The sequence below is a fragment of the Stomoxys calcitrans genome, chromosome 4, assembly GCF_963082655.1.
Source record: "Stomoxys calcitrans chromosome 4, idStoCalc2.1, whole genome shotgun sequence".
Lineage (NCBI taxonomy): Eukaryota > Metazoa > Arthropoda > Insecta > Diptera > Muscidae > Stomoxys > Stomoxys calcitrans.
In genome coordinates this window covers 52,816,899-52,837,758 of record NC_081555.1, presented here as the reverse complement: position 1 = coordinate 52,837,758, position 20,860 = coordinate 52,816,899, and the positions used below count along the sequence as shown (strand labels likewise).

Genomic DNA, 20,860 nt, shown 5'->3' with positions numbered 1-20,860 from the left:
AGTTCAACTAAATTGTTTTTTGTATATTCAAAGCAATTGTTTACCCCTCCAAAACAATGAAAGAAGATAACATTATAAGCTCAGTATTTATTATTTATAAATATGTACAACACTTGTGTGAACCCTGTCCTTTTATTAAAAACAATTTTTGTGATAAAAAAATGCTTTTTATATCCAAAAAGAAACAAAAAACAACAAAAAAAATTGCTCATATCATCGAATATTAAAAAAGAAAATAGAAAAAAAACAAAAACAAAAGAAGACGAAGAACAGTAAAACCCAACTCTATAAATTAAAAAATAAAGTGTCCAATTCAAATAAATATAAAAAAGTCTTTTATTTCGGTTATGACTTTTTTCCTTTTCTTGGTGTAGTTTTTTTTTATTATTTACACAGTATTCATCGACTTGTTATATCAAAACAAATATTATCCTAATTAATTTATACTCATTTCAGCGGTATGCAACTTCATTCTTGTTCATATTCTACATCGTGATCCGTGTACATTTCCATGGGCTCCGCCTCCACTCGGTCATCATTATCCATCATTTCTACGTCACGACAAGTGGCTGCTTGTAATTCTCTACGAATCTCAGGCGTCAATTTCGGATGGTTCTGTTTCCTACAAAATAAATGACAACGTTAATATAAATGGAATAATTTTCCGAGTAAAGAAATTTATATATTCAGATCCAATTATATCTGCAATTTTTGATATTTGATTTTTGTGTATTTTTTATTCACATACAACAAGCTAAGAAAGATCTTATAATTAAAGTAGGCGAAATATTGGGTTGCCCAAAAAGTAATTGCGGATTTTTTAAAAGAAAGTAAATGCATTTTTAATAAAACTTAGAATGAACTTCAATCAAATATACTTTTTTTACACTTTTTTCCTAAAGCAAGCTAAAAGTAACAGCTGATAACTGACAGAAGAAAGAATGCAATTACAGAGTCACAAGCTTTTGCTTTTTGGCAACCCAATATTAACGAAATCTATATTTACATGTTAAAAGTTTATGTATTTAACATTAAACAAGTAAGAACGTGCTAAGTTCGGCCGGGCCGAATCTTATATACCCTCCACCATGGATCGCATTTGTGACGTAGTTCTAGTTTAGGCAAACAAAGAATATTGAATAAGAACTGTTATGCTATTGGCGCTATATCAAGTTATAGTCCGATTTGGACCATAAATGAATGCTGAACATTGTAGAAGTCATTGCGTAATATTTCAGTCCATTCGGATAAGAATTGCGCCTTGACTTCTACAATGTTCAGAATTCACTTCATTTATGGTCCGAATCGGACTATAGCTTGATATAGCTCCAATAGCATAACAGTTCTTATTCATTATTATTTGCTTAAAAAGAGATACCGCACAAAGAAGTTGACAAATGCGATCCATGGTGGAGGGTATATAAGATTTGTCCCGGCCGAAAGAAAGAAAGATTTAGAAAGATTATTCCACATATACTTTCCTAATGCGGAAAGTGTTACAGCGATTAAGACAATGTACATATCTTAGAACGGCATTGTGTGCGTTTCCAGTCTTCTCCTGTTTTTAGAACACACTTGCTTAAGAGTTTACTCCTTCAATTATGTTGTATTTGAAATATCTTTTGTAATACGCTTGTCAAGGCTATGGAATATTCTTCCTACTAGTCTTAAAAACATCTCCGTATATCAGCAAACTTTTAAGTCTAAGCTAATCCAACATTTCTTATAGGCAACTCAATTGAATTCGTTTTCATCACTGATGATATCTCACATTTACTGCTTTTTCTTGGTGTTTGAACGGATAATTGTGCTTTAGACTATGTTACTAATTTTTTTGCCTTCAATAAATTTGTTAGTTATTTATTTTAGTGATAGTATTATATTAGTTTTAAATATTGATTTTTGTATTATGAAAACTAGAAAATTTTCAAATCTATCAATGTAAAGCCCGGGTGGGCGATGTTTGATTAACAAAAATGAATAAATGAATAGGCAGATTGAATTATTAGTGTTTATATGAAGGCTGTTTTCAACAGCTATGTAAGAAATAATGTCCAAATCTTCATTAATATTTGAATATACTCTTATGTCACATTTAGGAAAACTCAGATAGAGTTTCACATCATCAACATAAATTTGGATAGAGCACGATGTGAGCCAGAGTGGAAGGTCATTTATATACATCGAACCAGTAAGGAAAGGCAAAAGTCGGGCGGAACCGACTATATAATACCCTACACCTACCCTACAATTATAATTTCGGGCAATATATAAATATATTTGTATATGAGAGCTATATCTAAATTTGAACCGAATTTCAAACAGATCGTTTGAAAATTGTTGTTACCACGGCCATAAAGTGCAAATGCGGCGATAAATATGTATGGGAGCTACATCCAAATTTGAACCGATTTTGATGAAATCTCGCAGATTTGTTAAGACCAGTAGCAAAACAATCCGTGCCAAATTTTGTGCAGATCGGCTGAAGATTGTAATTACTACGGTCATTTAAGTGCAGATCGGGCGATACATATATATAGGAACTATATCCAAATCTGAACCGATTTCGGTGAAATCTTGCAGATATGTTAGGATCAGTAGCAAAACAATCCGTGTCAAATTTTGTGCAGATCGGTTGAAAATTGTTGTTACTACGGTCATTTAAGTACAAATCGGGCGATACATATATATGGGAGCTATATCTAAATCTGAAGCGATTTTTACCAAAATCAATAGCGTTCGTCCTTGGGCCAAAAAAAATATATGTGCAAAATTTCGCGATAATTGGACAACAAATACCACCTGCACTTTGATTACAAGAATACATGGACTCACAGACGGACATGGCTAAATCGAATCAGAAAGTGATTCTGAGTCGATGCTTATGAAGGGGGCTAGCTCTTCTCCTTCTTAGCGTCGCAAACAAACGCACAAACTTATAATACCCTGCAACTGTGGTGCAGGTGGTGTAGGGTATAAAAAAGCAGTGGTCCCGAAATCGAACCTGCGGTACGCCTTTATTCAAGTGTAATTTGGACATTAGATCTGAAATTCAGGGATTCGGAGAGGAGCAGACCTATTTTTGCATATTTTGCGGGATCGAAATTTTTGAAACCGAAGGGGAGCTGTTTGCAATCTCAAAATCCGCTCCGCCGCGACAAAATAAAAATCAATTAAATTCGCATTATTAAATCCAACAACTTAGGATAGGGTGTATATTTATTTAATCATTCCGTTTGCAACGCATCAAAATATTAATTTTCGACCCTACAAAGTATATAAAGGGTGACTTTTTAAGAACTATAGGAAAGATTTTCAAAAAAAAACACATAAAATTCTGAAAAATGTATGAGATTTTTATTTGAATCGATAGAACGGTCCATATAATTTTAAGTTTGAAGATTATTTCATGCAAATGTTGACCGTGACCGTGCGCCTGAAATTGTCCATCCGCTTAGTTCAATTTTGGACAGTTATGGTTATCAACCGATATAGACCATACATGGCGCAGTTGTTGAAAGTCATACCAAAGCCACATATGCAAAATTTCAACCAAATTATATACGAATTGCGTTCACTAGAAGCTCAAGAAGTCTAATCGGAAGGTCATATGGCAGCTATATCAGGTTATAAACCGATTTGAACCACACTTGGAAGTGGTACCAAAACGATATGTGCAAAATTTCATCCAAATCGGACGAGATTTGCGCTCTCTAGAGGCTCAAGAAGTCAAGACCCAAGGTCGGTTTATATAGGAGCTATATCAAAGCAGGTACTGATTTGGTCCATTTACAATCCCAACCGACCTACACTAATAAAAAGTATTTGTGCAAAATTTCAACCGCCTAGCCTTATTCCTTCGAAAGTTAACGTGCTTTCGACAGACAGACAGACGGACGGACGGACATAGCTAGATCGACTTAAAATGTCATGATTCAAGAATATATATACTTAACGGGGTCTTAGACGCATATTTCGAAGTGTTACAAACAAAATGACGAAATTAGTATAGCCCATCCTATGGTGGAGAGTATAAAAATTGGCTTTCCATTTTACGCAGAAGCAAAAAGCAATGCACATTTTATTTTTAAATTTTTTTTTTAATTATTGGTGCTAGCAAGGCGTATTGATTAGGTGGCCGTATCAAATCAGATGATGGAACTTATTACGGCAATTCATTTTTGAATTCGCCTTACAAAAACATTATCTTTCAAATAAATATTTTATAAATCGATTTTTGTGCTTATTGCTGTTATGGTTCTTAAACATAGGTTATATAATGGCACGTGTCTAACAACTTCAATCGCTTTCAGCTTCACTCAGGATATTTAGGTTCATTATGTCGTTCCCGAAAAGATTCAAAAAGCGCGAAAGAACACAGATAAAACTTACGTCAGTGCAATATCAGATATTAGAATGAAGAAGGAGCCAACATGCACGACAAAACAGCAACCAATCGGGCTGAAAAGTTCCCTCCAATCTGCCATTTAAAGCTATAGTAGTCAATAATGGCGAAAGGACTTTGTACCTGAAGATAATTTAGACACGAAAAAGGTGTTCGTTTAGCCATAATCGTGCACCAACCCTCAAATTTCAGGGCAGTGCCATAATAGGTGCTCAACCGTCTATAACTCCTCCTCGTCCCCACAAATCAAATCCGCCATGTGTCCAGCCAGACGACAAAGTCGTGACATTGTGAGAAAGGCTACTCCATCCCATCTAGAAGAGATCCCCTGAACACACCAAGTTACCACATATTGGTAAATAGCAACACATTGGCCTATCTTGGCTGCATACTATATGCACTCCGAAAGGCCACACACCACGATGAAGTCATCCTCGTAGTCAACAAATTTTAACCGTCCTTTTCAAATGACCTGAAAATCCCGCAGATATCCTAGGGCTTCGAAAAGTGGTACAAAAGTGATTGAGCTCTAGTCGCAATCATCTTATTTGAGCCCTTTGCTATGTAGTGGTGGTGGCACCAATCTACTGCTACAATAACCTAGTGAAAACTATTTAAACCTGCCATCTTGGCGGTTTTGTGGGCTTAGCCTTCAGGGCTAATGGAATTTTGTAAATATTTTGATTTGTTTTTCTTGCTGGACACACAAAAATGAAAAACTTGCTGTGATTGGTCGAAGCAAATTTGCTGAAAATTTGAAAATGTTGGGGCAAATGTAATTTTCTTCGCCTTGTTTACAAATTTTGACATATCAAGTTCCCAAAAAGATGCATTGTTATAGCTATTCGCCGATGAGGCCGCCTTAGTTTAAAGATTTTTGTGAAAGTGTGCGGATTTTAACCCGTCTTATGCCACTATGCCCTTATGTAGTTCTTAGCCAGTAATCGGTCTGCTGTACGCTTCAAATCATGAAAAGCCAATCTGTACAAGGAATTCCCTAAATGTATTCCTATGTGGGTTCCACAATACGTCACCCACGCCCCTTAATTTGGAATGCCTTGAAAGGTATCACATTCAGTTTATTGATAGGAGTACCCTGATTCTTACGGTCAATACGTCTACCCTTTCATTCCCCTTTAAACCGCTATGACCGGATTGCGTTATGGTCAGGGAAGGCGAGAACTCTAAGACTGTGATTGACTTCACCTTCTTGGTTGATATTTCTCTATTGGACAACTTACTGTCCATAAAAATTATCACCCTCGACGTTTTTGCGTTGACACTGCACTATCCCAAGTTATATTTATTGGCGTTGGTCTGTACGATAATGTCATGTACAGAGAATAGTGGAATGTTCCCTACGGAGTAGATGTATTTGCAGCCGCAGACACTCAGCGGTATCGTGTGGAGAGTCTCAGTGAGAGGTCGGGTGACAACGGCTCTTGCACAAATATCTATGATGCTCGATATGATAAGGCGAGTTATTCGCGCCTTTAAATAACCATGGGCACCATGGGCCAATCGGTCCTTCGGACCGGAACGAGCTTGCTCACCTACAGCAGCTTGATGAGGATCGCCACCTCCACATGAAAATGTAGTAACAACAACAACTCTAATACAGTTTTTGACCTTACCGACGTCGTTATTATCAACCTAAAAGCCGTTTACTATCTGGGAAGATGTTCACACTCGCCAATCTCGTATTAAAACCTGGCGCATTCCTGCTATGGTCAGCAGAAGGTAACATAACTCGTTCTCTCTATTGTCAATATAGGCGCCTAGACCAGTTCTCCTTTCTAGCTTAGATCCGTCCGCGTAGCATGATCTATATTCGATTCCCATCAATAGAAGAATGTGACTCTAGAATTGTGGTTGTCCTCCAGCCCATAGGTGAAAGAGGCACATCATTGTTTTAACCATCACGATCCAAAGTGAGATTGATTTTGTCAATTAATTTAATTGATGGTCCGGACTCGAAAACTGGTTTAATTTTTGTAAAATCTGAGTGAATAAACAGGACTGAAAATTGTGCATATAAATGCTCATGCCTTTAGAACGAATTGATGAGTTTCGCTATATATTTGAGAAATCCGGTGCTGACGTTATTGCGGTCTCTGAGACATGGTTTCAACCACATTATGAGAATAGACTGGTATCCGTAGATGGTTACAGGTTTTTAAGATCCGATCGGATGGCAGAGGTGGTGGAGCTGCTATCTATATAAGACATGACATAGATTTCAGACCCATTGCTTCGTCTAGTTCAACAGACAAAGTTGAATATATTTTTGCCGAACTTCACTGTTTGCGTAGAAAAGTTCTGGTTGGGGTTGTATACCGTCCGAACAAAAGAGTGCAATATGATGACATGGTGAAAAGACTTGAGGATATAAAGTGTCATTATAATGATATTATAGTCACTGGTGACTTTAATAGTAATGTGCTTGAAGAGACACATTTGACGGGGAGCATGCAATCAATAGGGTTGCATGTTGTTAATTCCAATACTGCCACACACTATACAACGACAACAGAGACTCTTATTGACTTGTTCTTCGTAAGTTCCAAGATTGATGTGAAGTTATATGATCAATTATCGCCACCCCTATTTTCAAAACATGATTTATGTTTTTTGACTTATGGCGTTCCAATGGAATATACAAGTATAACATATACGTACAGAGACTATAGAAACATTGATTATAACTCACTACTTTGTGAAATTGGCACCGTTGAGTGGCAGGAACTTTATGGCATATCTTGCGTAGATGAACAGATTCATTTCTTCAACGTAATGTGAGTCAGATTTTCGAAAATGTGTTCCGATGAAGACCCGAACTGTTTTTTCGAATGGGAATCAGTGGTTTGATAATGATATTAAAGTATTGATACGTAAAAGAGATTGTGCGTACTCTCGATGGAAGCGTTTTAGAACACCTGAACTCTTTAATGATTACAAGCGTGCGAGAAATCAGACCACTTCTTGTATAAAGACGAAGAAAATAGCTTATTTTAGTCGTAAATTTCAAGAGGCATTGAGCACGAAAGATACTTGGAGACATATTAAGTCAATAGGAATAGGAAGTGATAATGCATCAATTGATAGACATGTTGGTTAAGATGAGATTAATAGGAGTTTCTTGAACATATCTTTTCCTGAGCCAAACGTACATTTCTACGACAGTGAATTTAGTAATGTAAACCATAGTAGTAACAACGCCTCACCAGACCTACGTTTTGATTGAGCGTTTTGAACAAAGCGATATCGTTAGCGCTGTAGAATCGATTAAATCTAATGCCATTGGTTCTGATGGTATTGACCCAAGATTTTTTAGGATAATTCTACCCTTTATTCTTCCGTATATGTGCCATCTTTTTAACAATATTATTTTAAGGAGTTGCTATCCACAGTCTTGGAAACGGGCAAGGATAGTCCCAATACCAAAGAATAACCAGGAACATACGTGTCTAAGATATTTAAGACTCTAGTCAACCGGAAAATGTCAGAATATATTGCGAATAATTCGCTGCTAACAGATTTTCAATCTGGTTTCCGGCCAAAGCACAGTTGCACTACTGCACTTTTGAAAGTAGTTGAAGATGTAAGGAGTGATATTGACAGCGATAAGGTTACCTTTCTTGTTCTTTTAGATCATTCGAAAGCATTTGATTCCGTTGATCCCAATATACTTTGCCGTAAACTGAAACATTTATTTAAATTTTCTGAAAGAACAACGGATCTTATATATTCCTATCTATCGAATAGAAGCCAATCGGTATGTGTTGATAGCCGCTGTTCTAGTTATCTTCCAGTCGCAAGGGGTGTTCCACAGGGGTCTGTATTGTGCCGGCCCACTCCTTTTCTCCTTACATAGCAATGACCTTCCTGGACAGTTACGCAACTGTGGTATTCATATGTATGCCGACGACGTACAGCTGTATATGAGCTCCTCGCCGGAGAGGCTGATCGATGGCGTAATTCGATTAAATAATGACTTGGATAGGATAAACACATGGGCAAACGCCAACGGACTACTTTTAAATCCAACATAGTCAAAGTGCCTTGTAATTGGTAGGAATCGGGTGACAATGCCGCCCAATCATGATGTGGCAATTGCTGGAGCCCCAATTGAGATTGTTTCATCTGTAAGAAACCTTGGTTTGGAGTTTGATGATAGAAGAATCCTGTCAGTATGACAGTGGGCAGGACCTACGGCGTTTTACGAAACTTATATATGAGTCGACAGTATACCCCTTTGTCAATAAGAATGCTTTTGGCTAGGACATTTATTCTGCCGAAACTATTATACTCTCGCGAGGTTTTTTACGGTTGTGATGTAACTCATAGGAATAAATTGCACGTGGCCTTTAGCGATGTCGTTAGATACATTTTTGGTTTGCGTAGAAGAGACCGGGTATCTGACTTTGCAACACAAGTATATGGTGTCTCTTTTAACTCGTTCCTTAAGATACGCTCGTTGCAATGATCCACAAGATAATTTATACCAATGAACCGTCATATATGGCTTCTATATTGCGTTTTGCCAACTCTACAAGAGGTAAACAAGTAATACAAATACGTCATCAATATCGTGTATCTGAACAACAGTTCTTTGTTAATCCTATACGTCTCTGGAATAATCTTCCCAATAGTATTCAAATTATAAGTAATGAACGACAGTTCAAATCTTTGATTTATAATCATTTTAATTAATTGTTTGTTTTTTTTATAACTATTTATTAATTTATTTTATTAGTAACTTAGATTAAATTGTTAAATTTTCTTTAAAGTTTCTTTTTCTTCTTTTTTTTATTTTGTTTTAATCTTTTTTTACTTAAATATTGTAAAGGGTGATTTTTTTGAGGTTAGGATTTTCATGCATTAGTATTTGACAGATCACGTGGGATTTCAGACATGGTGTCAAAGAGAAAGATGCTCAGTATGCTTTGACATTTCATCATGAATAGACTTACTAACGAGCAACGCTTGCAAATCATTGAATTTTATTACCAAAATCAGTGTTCGGTTCGAAATGTGTTCATTCACCGTAACGTTGCGTCCAACAGCATCTTTGAAAAAATACGGTCCAATGATTCCACCAGCGTACAAACCACACCAAACAGTGCATTTTTCGGGATGCATGGGCAGTTCTTGAACGGCTTCTGGTTGCTCTTCACTCCAAATGCGGCAATTTTGCTTATTTACGTAGCCATTCAACCAGAAATGAGCCTCATCGCTGAACAAAATTTGTCAAAATTTGAACACATTTCGAACCGAACACTGATTTTGGTAATAAAATTCAATGATTTGCAAGCGTTGCTCGTTAGTAAGTCTATTCATGATGTAATGTCAAAGCATACTGAGCATCTTTCTCTTTGACACCATGTCTGAAATCCCACGTGATCTGTCAAATACTAATGCATGAAAATCCTAACCTCAAAAAAATCACCCTTTATCAGTAACTTTGCTTAAATTGTTAAATATTTTGTACCAATTATTGTTCTATTTAAATGAAAACTTGTTGAGCTCATTGTATTTATCAATTTACTAACCCATGCTTTATATAAGACACTGTTGTTGTTGTTGTAGCAGTGTGTTAAACACTGAGACGACAGCCCTTGCCGATGAAGAACTCCATCGGGTCAATCCGGTGCGTACAACCGGCTGCCATGGGATTGCTACCAAGGTTAATGTTGTAACATGTCGGAGACATGTGTACTATGAAATAAGACACTGTCTTTTGTATGGGTTTTATCATAATAAAATACAAAAATGCAAAATACAAACAGCTTGAAAATTAGCGATTGAGCGGAAATAACTACATCAAGCACCGTACAGATATAGTTCAAATGGCTCCTAATTAGGTCTATAAATATTAAATAGTCGCCCTATAAACACATTTTTGTCGGGTTTGGCGGAAATTTGGTACGTACAGGTAGAACCATTCACGTTTAGGTAGAACCATTAGTAGAGAAGTCGTGGTGGCGAATTACCAAGATTTGGCTTGGCCGAATCTAGCATGATTTAACATGTTTCGCATGCATTCATATAGGTTTGTGTTCGTAGACACCTGCGATAGGTCAAACGTCTACCTCAATGAACTTGCACCTTATTTCGCTGCCAGAGATTTGAAGATCTCTGTCAGCAAATCTTAAGGTGCTGACAATGAAGTCTTGTTATTGCAAGGTAGCAGATGCGGTGAATGGCTATCGGGTGAATGTGGTCCTTGGAGATCGACCGCCGCCCATTGCACCTGAAGAAATTAAAATCGCCCAGCAAACCAAACTAGTTCTGTCTCAATTACGATCAGGCAGACGTGTTGATGCCAACGTGCAGGATGGAAGTACCGATTGTGACCTCGGACCACACGTGTGCCAAATCCTGGAAAAGATCCGAGAAGGACAAATCAACACCTACCATCTCTTTGTTGACTATAAAGCCGCCTTTGCTAGTCCTTTACGTTCAAAGGCATTTCAAGCCAAGTTTGGTATCCTTGCAAAATTTATAAGTCTCTGCAGAATGACACTTGCTTAACACCAAACGAGGTTTCAGACAAGGAGACAGCCTATCGTGTGATCTCTTTAATATCCTGTTGGAGAAGATTATACGAGATACAGATGTGAATAGATATGGCACACTAATCACAAGAGAACACATGCTACTCGCCTATGCCGACGACAACGATATCGTAGATCGGTCACCGGAAGTAGTAACTGCAGCCTTTGAAAGAATCGAAAGAGAGTCAGTGAAAATGGGTCTGGCAGTAAATGGAGATAAGACGAAATGGATGGTTTCAACTTCCAAAAAACCTTGCACAACCGAGCAGATAAAGAAAATGGAGAAAGTTGGGAACCACAACTTTGAGACAGTCAGTAACATTATCAACCTCGGCACCGCCGTAACCGAAACGAATGACACCAGTTTTGAGATTAAGCGAAGCGAAGCAGTTTAGAAACAAGGCCACCTCTCGACAGACGAACTTTACACTATACAAGACACTGATACTACCCGTGCTGTTATATGGTTCTGATGCATGGGTACTTGTGAAAGCAGACGAGACAGTGCTTGGAGTGTTTGAGAGAAAGATTCTTCGTAAAATATATGGTCCAGTTTGCGTTAATGGAGAATATAGGCGACGTATGAACCACGAGCTGTATGACGACGATAGCATAGTTTTACGCATCAAAATACAACGGCTGCGTTGGCTAGGTCATGTTGTCAGAATGGATGAAGAAGTTCCAGCAAAGAAGTCTTTTGATGGAAAGATAAAGTGGTAGGAGACACCTCCAAACTTGGTGTCAGAGATTTTAGAATGAGCGCAGAAGATCGAGGCGCTTGGCTATTCTACGTTTGGCTAGTGAAACAAATATTCTGTCATAGCCAATTAAGGTAAGTAAGTAAGAGCTGTTTCAATTTTTTATGAATAAGGCTGTTAATTGACAACATTATTACGCAGCCTAGACATGCTAGATGATTACCCATTCTTTGAAAAATTAATTAGCTGATGGCCTAAAAAGCCAATGCTAATGTTATGCTTATATTGCATTTACAATAAAACTATTATTTAAATAAATAAATAATAAATTCCATTTAGTCTGTTATGCATATTTGTGATACATACCTTAAGAGCCCTAGCAAAGCTTCTTTCTGTTCCGAAGAGATATCATTCTTATAACGTTGAACAAAAGTCAACAGACTTTGGTGCCACAAAACTGGCATATCACGTTTATCGTTTTCAAATCTAAAATAAAATCTAACACGTTTATATGCTCTCCATCTACTGAACATTTGAAATTCTTACCTTAAGAAATGAAAAACAGCCGCATCTACCACACGATAAGGCAATGCATAACGTTTGTCTAAGAAATAGCGTATAAATATCGAATTGGCACCTGTATATCCCATTTCGCATATTTTTAACAAGCATGCCGATGAGTGCAATACAGGTATTGAGTTTCGTGCTATGATACTACCGAAAATAATAGCCTCACGAAGAGTACAGTCTCCAGATTCAAGAAGTGGTAAAATTATACCCTTCATAAAAGCTGCCGGCTTAAACAAGGCTCTTTTCAAGGCATTGTACAAGTGCATATTTAATTTTTTGTATTCAGCCAAATCATCACGTACTCTAGGCAATAGAACCAAATTATAAAATCTCTGGGCCATAGCTTGAGATAGTACAGACGAGAAAATTCTGAAAAAACACGTTATAACGTCCCATAAAAAGTTTGAAATTTTATCAACTAAACACACCTTGCTCCCTGAAACATTGCGGCAGCACTCCAATTGTGGGGCTCTGTTACGAACAGTATTTGTTCCCAATTTCTTAGCTTGGGTATAATTTTGAACGCTTTTGGCACTTTGCCACTGCGATATCGTTTCATAACATCCCGAACTCCTTCATACATTTCCTTAACGCGTGGGTCAAGATCTTCGATTTTTAGTGAACCTTCGTCAGTCAATTTTGTTTGGATATCGGCTTGTTTCTCCTGAATTTTCCCCAAAATAATTTCTGCTAATTTCAAAGTCCGTTTTCCGCCCTCCGGATTTTGGAAACGTTCAAAGGCTTTGGCATCCGCATCATCTATTTCAAGATCATCCATAAAGTCATTCTCATTAACATCTACATGTTCATCTTCCTCGTTAATATCTCCTGGAATATCAAGAGCAATACACAGTTCAAAACAAATTAGCAATGCGTTTCATGGTCAATAGAAATGACATACCCAAATTAAAATCCACAGACTTCTTGGGTGTGAGACTTGGGAAGTTTTCTTCGTTGAATTCCAGTTGTTGCTGCTTAGCAGCTGCCAAAATTTTCTTACTTGTTTTGCTATCCAATACCTAAGGACATGAGGCCATCTTTATAACATAGAAATAATCTCATTCCTATTGACTTACCGACGATTCTTCAGCTCTTAGGCTCACTTTCTTCCTATCCTTCTTTTTAACCACTTTTCCTTCCAGCAACTGTTGCTCCAGAGGAGCATTTTTCATTTTAGTCATGTTGGATTTCTTTGCCTTGCCCATACTTTCCTTTTATCCTTATTTTAAGAATTTTAAGCAAGATGTTTTCCACGTGTTGTTGTTTTCGTCTAAAAGTCTATTTCGATAAATCGATTTCTCACTGCAAAATAAAAAGATAATCGATTATGATATCGATTACGGTTATGTAGGGTTGGTACTCTGTTCGTCGTATCACATCACAAATCTGGTTGTGTGCCAATTGATAGCATAGTTGTAGATTTTGTAAGAATATGACGTTTAGCCTGATGAATAGTATTTGAGTAGCCCAGGGGCTAGTACGATTTTTAACAGAAGCTAAGCTAATTTTGTCGTTTATAAAGCAGAGTTCCATGTTGCTAGTTGTGAGCAGATACGCAGGTCTAGTTCAATTTACAAGCGGCGATTACTAGCAGCTTACACGCACATATTTATTTGTTTATGATTTATTTATGCAACCTCTCTGTAAAAAATGTTTGGGACGGCGTCTGCATCAGCAATCATTGGGCTTTTACATGTTAATAAAATCTTGGCAAAATAAAATCATTAATCCAAAGAGACTTTTATCTGTGAACAATGCCCAAGTATTTAATTGTTCTTATTGCAAGTTTACTAAACAATTGTTTTTAAGCAAGTAATGGGTAATTTTCAATAAATTTTGATTATCTAAAATAGCTTGTCTTGTTTTTGCTCACTCAGAAATGTCAAAAATTTATATAAAATGAAAGTTACCGTTTGGCACAGCAAAATGTAAAACCCCCTACGTCATTTTTACATCTCGCCATAGGAGATTGCTACCGATTGTATCGTTTGGTAATAGTCTTATTACCGAACTGGTATTGTTTTTATACCCTCCACCATAGGATGGGGGGTATACTAATTTCGTCATTCTGTTTGTAACTACTCGAATATTCGTCTGAGACCCCATAAAGTATATATATTCTTGATCGTCGTGACATTTTATGTCGATCTAGCCATGTCCATCCGTCTGTCCGCCGTTCGTCCGTCTGTCTGTCGAAAGCACGCTAACTTCTGAAGGAGTAAAGCTAGCCGCTTGAAATTTTGCACAAATACTTCTTATTAGTGTAGGTCCGTTGGTATTGTAAATGGGCCATTTCGGTCCATGTTTTGATATAGCTGCCGTATAAACCAATCTTGGGTCTTGATTCTTGAGCCTCTAGAGTGCGCAATTCTTATCCGATTGGAATAAAATTTTGCACGACATATTTTGTTATGTTATCCAACAACTGTGCCAAGTGTGATTTCAATCGGTCCATAACCTGATATAGCTGTCATATAAACCGATTTTGGGTCTTGACTTCTTGAGCCTCTAAAGTGCGCAATTCTTAACCGATTGGAATGAAATTTTGCACGACGTGTTTTGTTATGATATCCAACAACTGTGCCAAGTATGGTTCAAATCGGTCCATAACTTGATATAGCTGTCATATAAACCGATCTTGGGTCTTGACTTCTTGAGCCTCTAGAGGGCGCAATTCTTATCCAATTTGACTGAAATTTTGCAAGACGTGTTTTGTCTCCAACATATAATTTAATTGTGGTCCAAACCGGACCATATCTTGACATCGCTCTAATAGCAGAGCAAATCTTTTCTTATATCCTTTTTTGTCTAAGAAGAGATGCCGGGAAAAGAACTCGACAAATGCGATCCATGGTGGAGGGTATATAAGATTCGGCCCGGCCGAACTTGGCACGCTTTTGCTTGTTAATACCAATCTGTTGTTTGTTTTCGTACCAAACCGTTATTGATTATTCCACCCCCTAATGAACTGAAAAAATAATTGTAATCTAAATTTATTTCGGATATTTATGTTAATAATTACAAAAAGTAATGTTACACCGTAGCAAACTTCAATTCTTTATATTCAGCAATCGATTCCATATCCATTGATTCCCAGAAGTGGTTTTCATATGATTATACCAACACAGCATTGTTTTCCACACAAGAGACTATAATGTTTTTGATGTATAATGTCTCATAGCGAAACAATTAAAAGTGGTCCATTTTGTACAACAACCGCAAATCATATGGTGCAATCCACCATCAAGCTTATCGAAATTTTGCCAAGAAAGAAATTTGTATGCGTGTGTGTGTGTACCATGACATAATTACCAAGTAGTGTACCGTAAACAGCTGAGTGCAAGTTTTTTTGCGAAGTGCACTATCTGTCAACGAGTTTTGGTTGTGTGTGTGTGTTATAGTTAAGAAACATAACACACACAAACAACGAAAAATAGCGAGAACTAGTAACATACTCAAATTCAGAGTTGCACTAATCACTGATTTTGACAGATAGTGCACTCAACATTTTGCTGTTGGGCAACTGCCACTAACCTTTAAATGAATATATCTTGGTGTATACGTGTGCGTATATATGAGTAGAGAATATTTGAGAAAGAAGATGACAACAAAGAGAATACAAACAAAAATCGGACATCTTAATACCGTCAAACCGCTAACAGCTGTTCGCGCCCCGTTTTTAAATCCGCCTTGGAATGTTCTTAGAATTTGTACTGTTTCCATTTTCACTGCTTACGAGCATTTGAACGGGTTTTTACGAACAGCTGAGTAATTTTTTTTGTGTGGACTTTGCAGTTTATCTAAATATCAAAGGCTTGATATCACAGCCGTGCTATAAAAAAAGATCTTCTATTTGATCCGATATTCCACACATAAGGGTTGGTATTCGATTCTGCTTTCGGAATAGTCGCGAGCGGAATTTGACAGCAATTGAATATTTTTGTTTCCATACCAAAACACGTTGTTTTGTCTGCACTTATTGTTTTCTCTACTTAATTTATTTTTGCGCAAATAAAAAAAGAAACACGAACCATTGAAACCAGTAAAACATACAAAAATGATGCCGGCAATGGTTTCAAGTGTTGCCACTCTCATTTTTTTCAATTTTTCTCACTATAAACCGACTACTACTTTTCCGCCTATTTTTAGCTAATGTTTCGCTGGCGTTTTTTTACAATGAGACAGCATTCCTCTTGAAAAGCTGAACAGAATACCCAGCTTAAGCAACAAAACAGTGTTATAATGATGAAAACACAAATATAAAACACTTTTCTTAAAGATAAGTTGTAAAACAAAGTTTATTTTTAAAACCACTTTGACATTTGAATTAACGGCATTTACCACTCAAGGTACTTTCATTGGTGGTAGATTTTTGTTATTGTGCTAATGACGCTACCTCTTAGTTGTACCATGAAACAATCTTTACTGCCTGGCTCACTAACTTTGTATCACTGAAAGTAAGCGATTTTCATTCGCCCTTCTGTCAAAACCAGCTGATTTCATAATGGAAAAACAGATGTTGGAGTGAGTGACTCGACTCACTTGAATAAAAAAAGTTAGTGAACCAGTCAGTTAATCTCTCTTGCTATTTATTTGAACAAAACATTGTAACAGAAAAAGGAGAAGTCTAAATGAATAATACTTGCGGCCGTTTTCTAATTCTGCGTTTACAATGTATCGCATCGAACAAAATAAAAATGAATGTATGTGTGATTTATGCTCTTTAATTTTTTTATCTACGTTAGCGTAAATAAATTTTTAAGGTCTGGCTATGCTCTCGTAAATGTACAGTAAATAAAAAATAAGTGTATCATAAATGTAAAGAAGCAATTATGCTTATAACAAAACGAAGCAATTGACATTTCAAACAATAGAATATTTTTAAAAATTAAGACATTAATTTGAGGGAGGGACTGGCGCCGGAGCACGACGTGCATCCCTCAAGGGCTGGACGGAGGAGACGGCCTCCACAAGGTAGTGGTACGAGATGTCGAGACGTATCTCAAACGGAAGGAATAGGCGATAGCGACCTTCTTAAATACTGAAAGGATATTTAACAACGTGGGAATAGAGTCGATAGTCATTGCCACGTTGAACGGCATGCTTCGTGGCAGGAATATCAACGCGAACTTCGGGGATAGTGTGTTAAGAACTGTGAAAAGAGGAACTCTTCAGGGAGTTGGTTTATCGCCGATATCCTGGAAACTAGTGATACACCAAATCCTGTTGCATTTCTCAATAGGGATGCCGTGAAAATGATCGCATAAGGCAAATATAAGTTGCAGTTTTCTAAACTTCCGTATTCGGACGATCTTCGCAGGTGGCTCTAAGTTGGAGTCGGGGATGCCGTGAAAATGATCGCATAAGGCAAATATAAGTTGCAGTTTTCTAAACTCCCGTATTCGGACGATCTTCGCAGGTGGCTCTAAGTTGGAGTCGGGGAATGAAGTGGGGGTTTACTAAGAGTCACACAACATTGGTTTGTCGGTGCGACTGCCGGGCGGTTTTATATTTATTCTGGGCTCCGACCTAAACCTAAACCATTAAGAATAAATTGTAAAAAATTATATATAGAAATCATAGAATAGGACAATTAGTTTTCTAAATGCAGATTTTGGTTTTGAAATTTGTTCAAACTTCAAATTTTGTTAGCTGGCACGAAAACGGAACGTAAAATTTTGTTTTTACTGAATTCTACTTTCCAGTTACGGTCGGCAGACGTTCGGTAATCGTTTGAATGAGTATTCATAAGGCAAAACAAAACAACTGACACGATTTTACGGTATGTTTACGAGAGCATAACCAAGCCTTTAGAATCGTGCAATTTTTGTGAAATTTAGCTTTCGCATATTTAATTCCCTGCGATCGAACCAAACAAACAATAAAATTTGAGTGCCACATGTATATACAATTTTCCAATTTAAGGATTTGAAAAATACATTTCAAAAGAATTATCGAGCTTTTAAATTAACGTTCGACATTGTGTGAAGACAACTCTGATGTAACTTCGGCCTTTATCACAAAATCTTGCCATAATGTAAAATCGGCCCAGCGACATCTGTCATCTGTCTTTTTTGACATCTTGCCTACTCCTTTCAGTTTGGTGTTCCTCCAAATCAGACATTAAAAAATGAAGGTGTGTACATTTTTCGATAAATTTAGTGAAAATCCATGCTAAATTTGTAAAATACACATCCATCATGCTTAATTATGCACTCGGCAATAATTTTTTCAATAAATTGTGTGTATTAACCGTGCGATTGAGAAAATAAACATTGATTAATATTTTGCTAACCTTACTTGGATGATGTGTATATATGGGGCTTGCTATTTTTGTGTACTTCTGATCTTGTTTTTTTTTCTCTTCGTTGTTTTAGCTCAACGTTTCTTTTCCCGCTACGGGATGCCAAAAACTGTTCGAAGTCGTCGATGAACACAAATTGCGTGTGTTCTATGAGAAACGTATGGGTCAAGTTGTTGATGCCGATATCCTCGGCGATGAATGGAAAGGTTACATGCTCCGCATTGCCGGTGGTAACGACAAACAAGGTTTCCCCATGAAACAGGGCGTCTTGAGTCATGGTAAGATTTTTGTAATACTTCATAAGGTGTTTATTTACTAACTTGTTTCAATGTAATCTATTTCTTCTAGGCCGTGTTCGTTTGTTGCTGAAGAAGGGACACTCTTGCTACCGCCCTCGCCGCACTGGTGAACGTAAACGTAAATCAGTCCGTGGCTGCATCGTTGATGCCAACATGTCTGTCTTGGCTTTGGTCATCGTCAAGAAGGGTGAAAAGGATATTGCCGGTCTTACCGACACTACCATTCCCCGTCGCTTGGGTCCCAAGAGAGCCAGCAAAATCCGCAAATTGTACCAACTGTCCAAGGAAGACGATGTTCGTCGTTTTGTTGTTCGTCGTCCTTTGCCTGCCAAGGACAACAAGAAAGAAACTTCCAAGGCCCCTAAAATCCAACGCCTTATCACTCCCGTTGTTTTGCAAAGGAAGCGCAGACGTGTTGCCTTGAAGAAGAAGCGTCAAACTTCCTCCAAGGAAGCCGCCGCCGATTACGCCAAATTGTTGGCCCAAAGAAAGAAGGAAAGCAAAGCCAAACGTGAAGAAGCCAGAAGACGTCGATCTGCCTCCATGCGCGAATCAAAGAGTTCCATCTCCAGCGACAAAAAGTAAACAAAACATTGTTTTTTAACATAAGGATAACTATTATTCATTTCGTGGAGTTTGCGAAAAGGGAAAAACCGTGAAAAAAATAAAATATGTAAAAACTTGGTTTTTTAAGAAAACGCAATGTATGTTTTAATTAAAGCAAAAATGGAAGGAAGTCGAGTTGAAATCAAGTTTAAACCAAAATAAACACTACGAAAATCTTAATGATGGATGAATCGCTGAATGAAAATCATAAAAAATTATGAGATCAAAAAGGTCGCTAAAACTAAGAAGAATTATACAAAAAAGTAATCCTAAAATACCAAAGTGGTATGGGGCGGATTAATTTCCGCACACTCTTTTCAATATAAACTAATTTAATCCATAAAAAAATATTTTCACTGTGGAGCATGAACTGCAGTCAGGATTACATACAGGGATTTATCCTGGATAATATCTGACCAAGGATTGCAACTGCTTCGTCTAATACTGCAGCAACAATTTCTTAGTACCGGGCTTAAGAGAGAAGGGAACTTCTGTGATGTTGAAAACACCATATTAAGAAATGTAGCATTTCTAAAAGAATATTCTGGTCCGTCTAGGACTCACATTCCCGATCAACCATTGTAACAACTTGTTATTATCACGCGAACGAAGTGTCGAAATTTCATGTCTTCATTATAAGATTTCTTAGCAAAACTGTATTTTACGGGGTAGCTGGCAAAAAACCCAAATTTTTTTTCTTACACCCTAATTATGACCCTAGGAAGCCGAATATGAAGTCCGTTTTTGGGGCTCGGGCCCGTGGACCCCCATAGGGGCCAAAAGCCGCACTTGGATGGAAGTAGTCCAACCTAGGCAATAGGGGTATCAAATGAAAGGTATTGATTAGTACATTAAGAATATTCAAACAAATGTAACGGGAAAGACCTATGGGTTCTTGAGAATTTGGAACTCTCTTAGACCTAGGCAATATGGGTATCAAATTAAAGGTATGAACGAGTAGAAAATTGAAATAGAAAAAATAAGATTTTTTACGAACTTTCCCGTGAAATGCCGTTCAGCCAATTTCTTTTACAAAACCAAAGAAGTCTTTAACCAATCACAAGGAAGTTTTTAAAAATTTGTTAAAATAATGAATACAATCTGTTTTAAGGGGAAAAGTGTTATCAGTAATAGAATTTGAACGGGGAGTAATCCTTGACTTGACTTGAATGATCTTGAGTCGATATGGTTGGCAACGTTAAATTACGTTGTCAGTTCACAAAATAATTTCAGCTGAAGTTGCCCGTTTCAGTTGCTAAAAAGTGGATTTTGCTGCTGATGTTTGCTTCATTTGTTTTAAAGATTCCATAGCGACGATATACGAATAATTGTATTGTTTCTTTTCTACACATAAAAATCGTTCAAAATTTTTCGTTTTTGAATTATATTTTTTTTCAATGCTGAAAAAACTGAAACTTCTG

At 37.2% G+C, this 20,860-nt stretch overlaps 2 protein-coding genes across 2 annotated transcripts; one reads left to right on the top strand and one right to left on the bottom strand.

Moving 5' to 3' along the window:
• Positions 1–318: 318 nt before the first annotated feature.
• LOC106086307 (bystin) lies at positions 319–13,510 on the bottom strand. The gene is made up of 6 exons (XM_013250930.2): positions 13,307–13,510; positions 13,132–13,249; positions 12,659–13,058; positions 12,207–12,599; positions 12,027–12,146; positions 319–622 (listed from the first exon to the last, which is right to left on the bottom strand). Exons 1-6 carry the CDS (start codon positions 13,433–13,435, stop codon positions 469–471), a joined length of 1,314 nt encoding a protein of 437 aa, XP_013106384.1. The 5' UTR covers positions 13,436–13,510; the 3' UTR covers positions 319–468.
• Positions 13,511–18,285: 4,775 nt separating this feature from the next.
• Positions 18,286–19,531, top strand: LOC106086297 (small ribosomal subunit protein eS6). The gene is made up of 3 exons (XM_013250917.2): positions 18,286–18,366; positions 18,608–18,812; positions 18,883–19,531. The coding sequence occupies exons 1-3, from the start codon at positions 18,361–18,363 to the stop codon at positions 19,416–19,418; spliced, it is 747 nt and encodes a 248-aa protein (XP_013106371.1). The 5' UTR covers positions 18,286–18,360; the 3' UTR covers positions 19,419–19,531.
• The last annotated feature ends 1,329 nt before the right edge of the window (positions 19,532–20,860 follow it).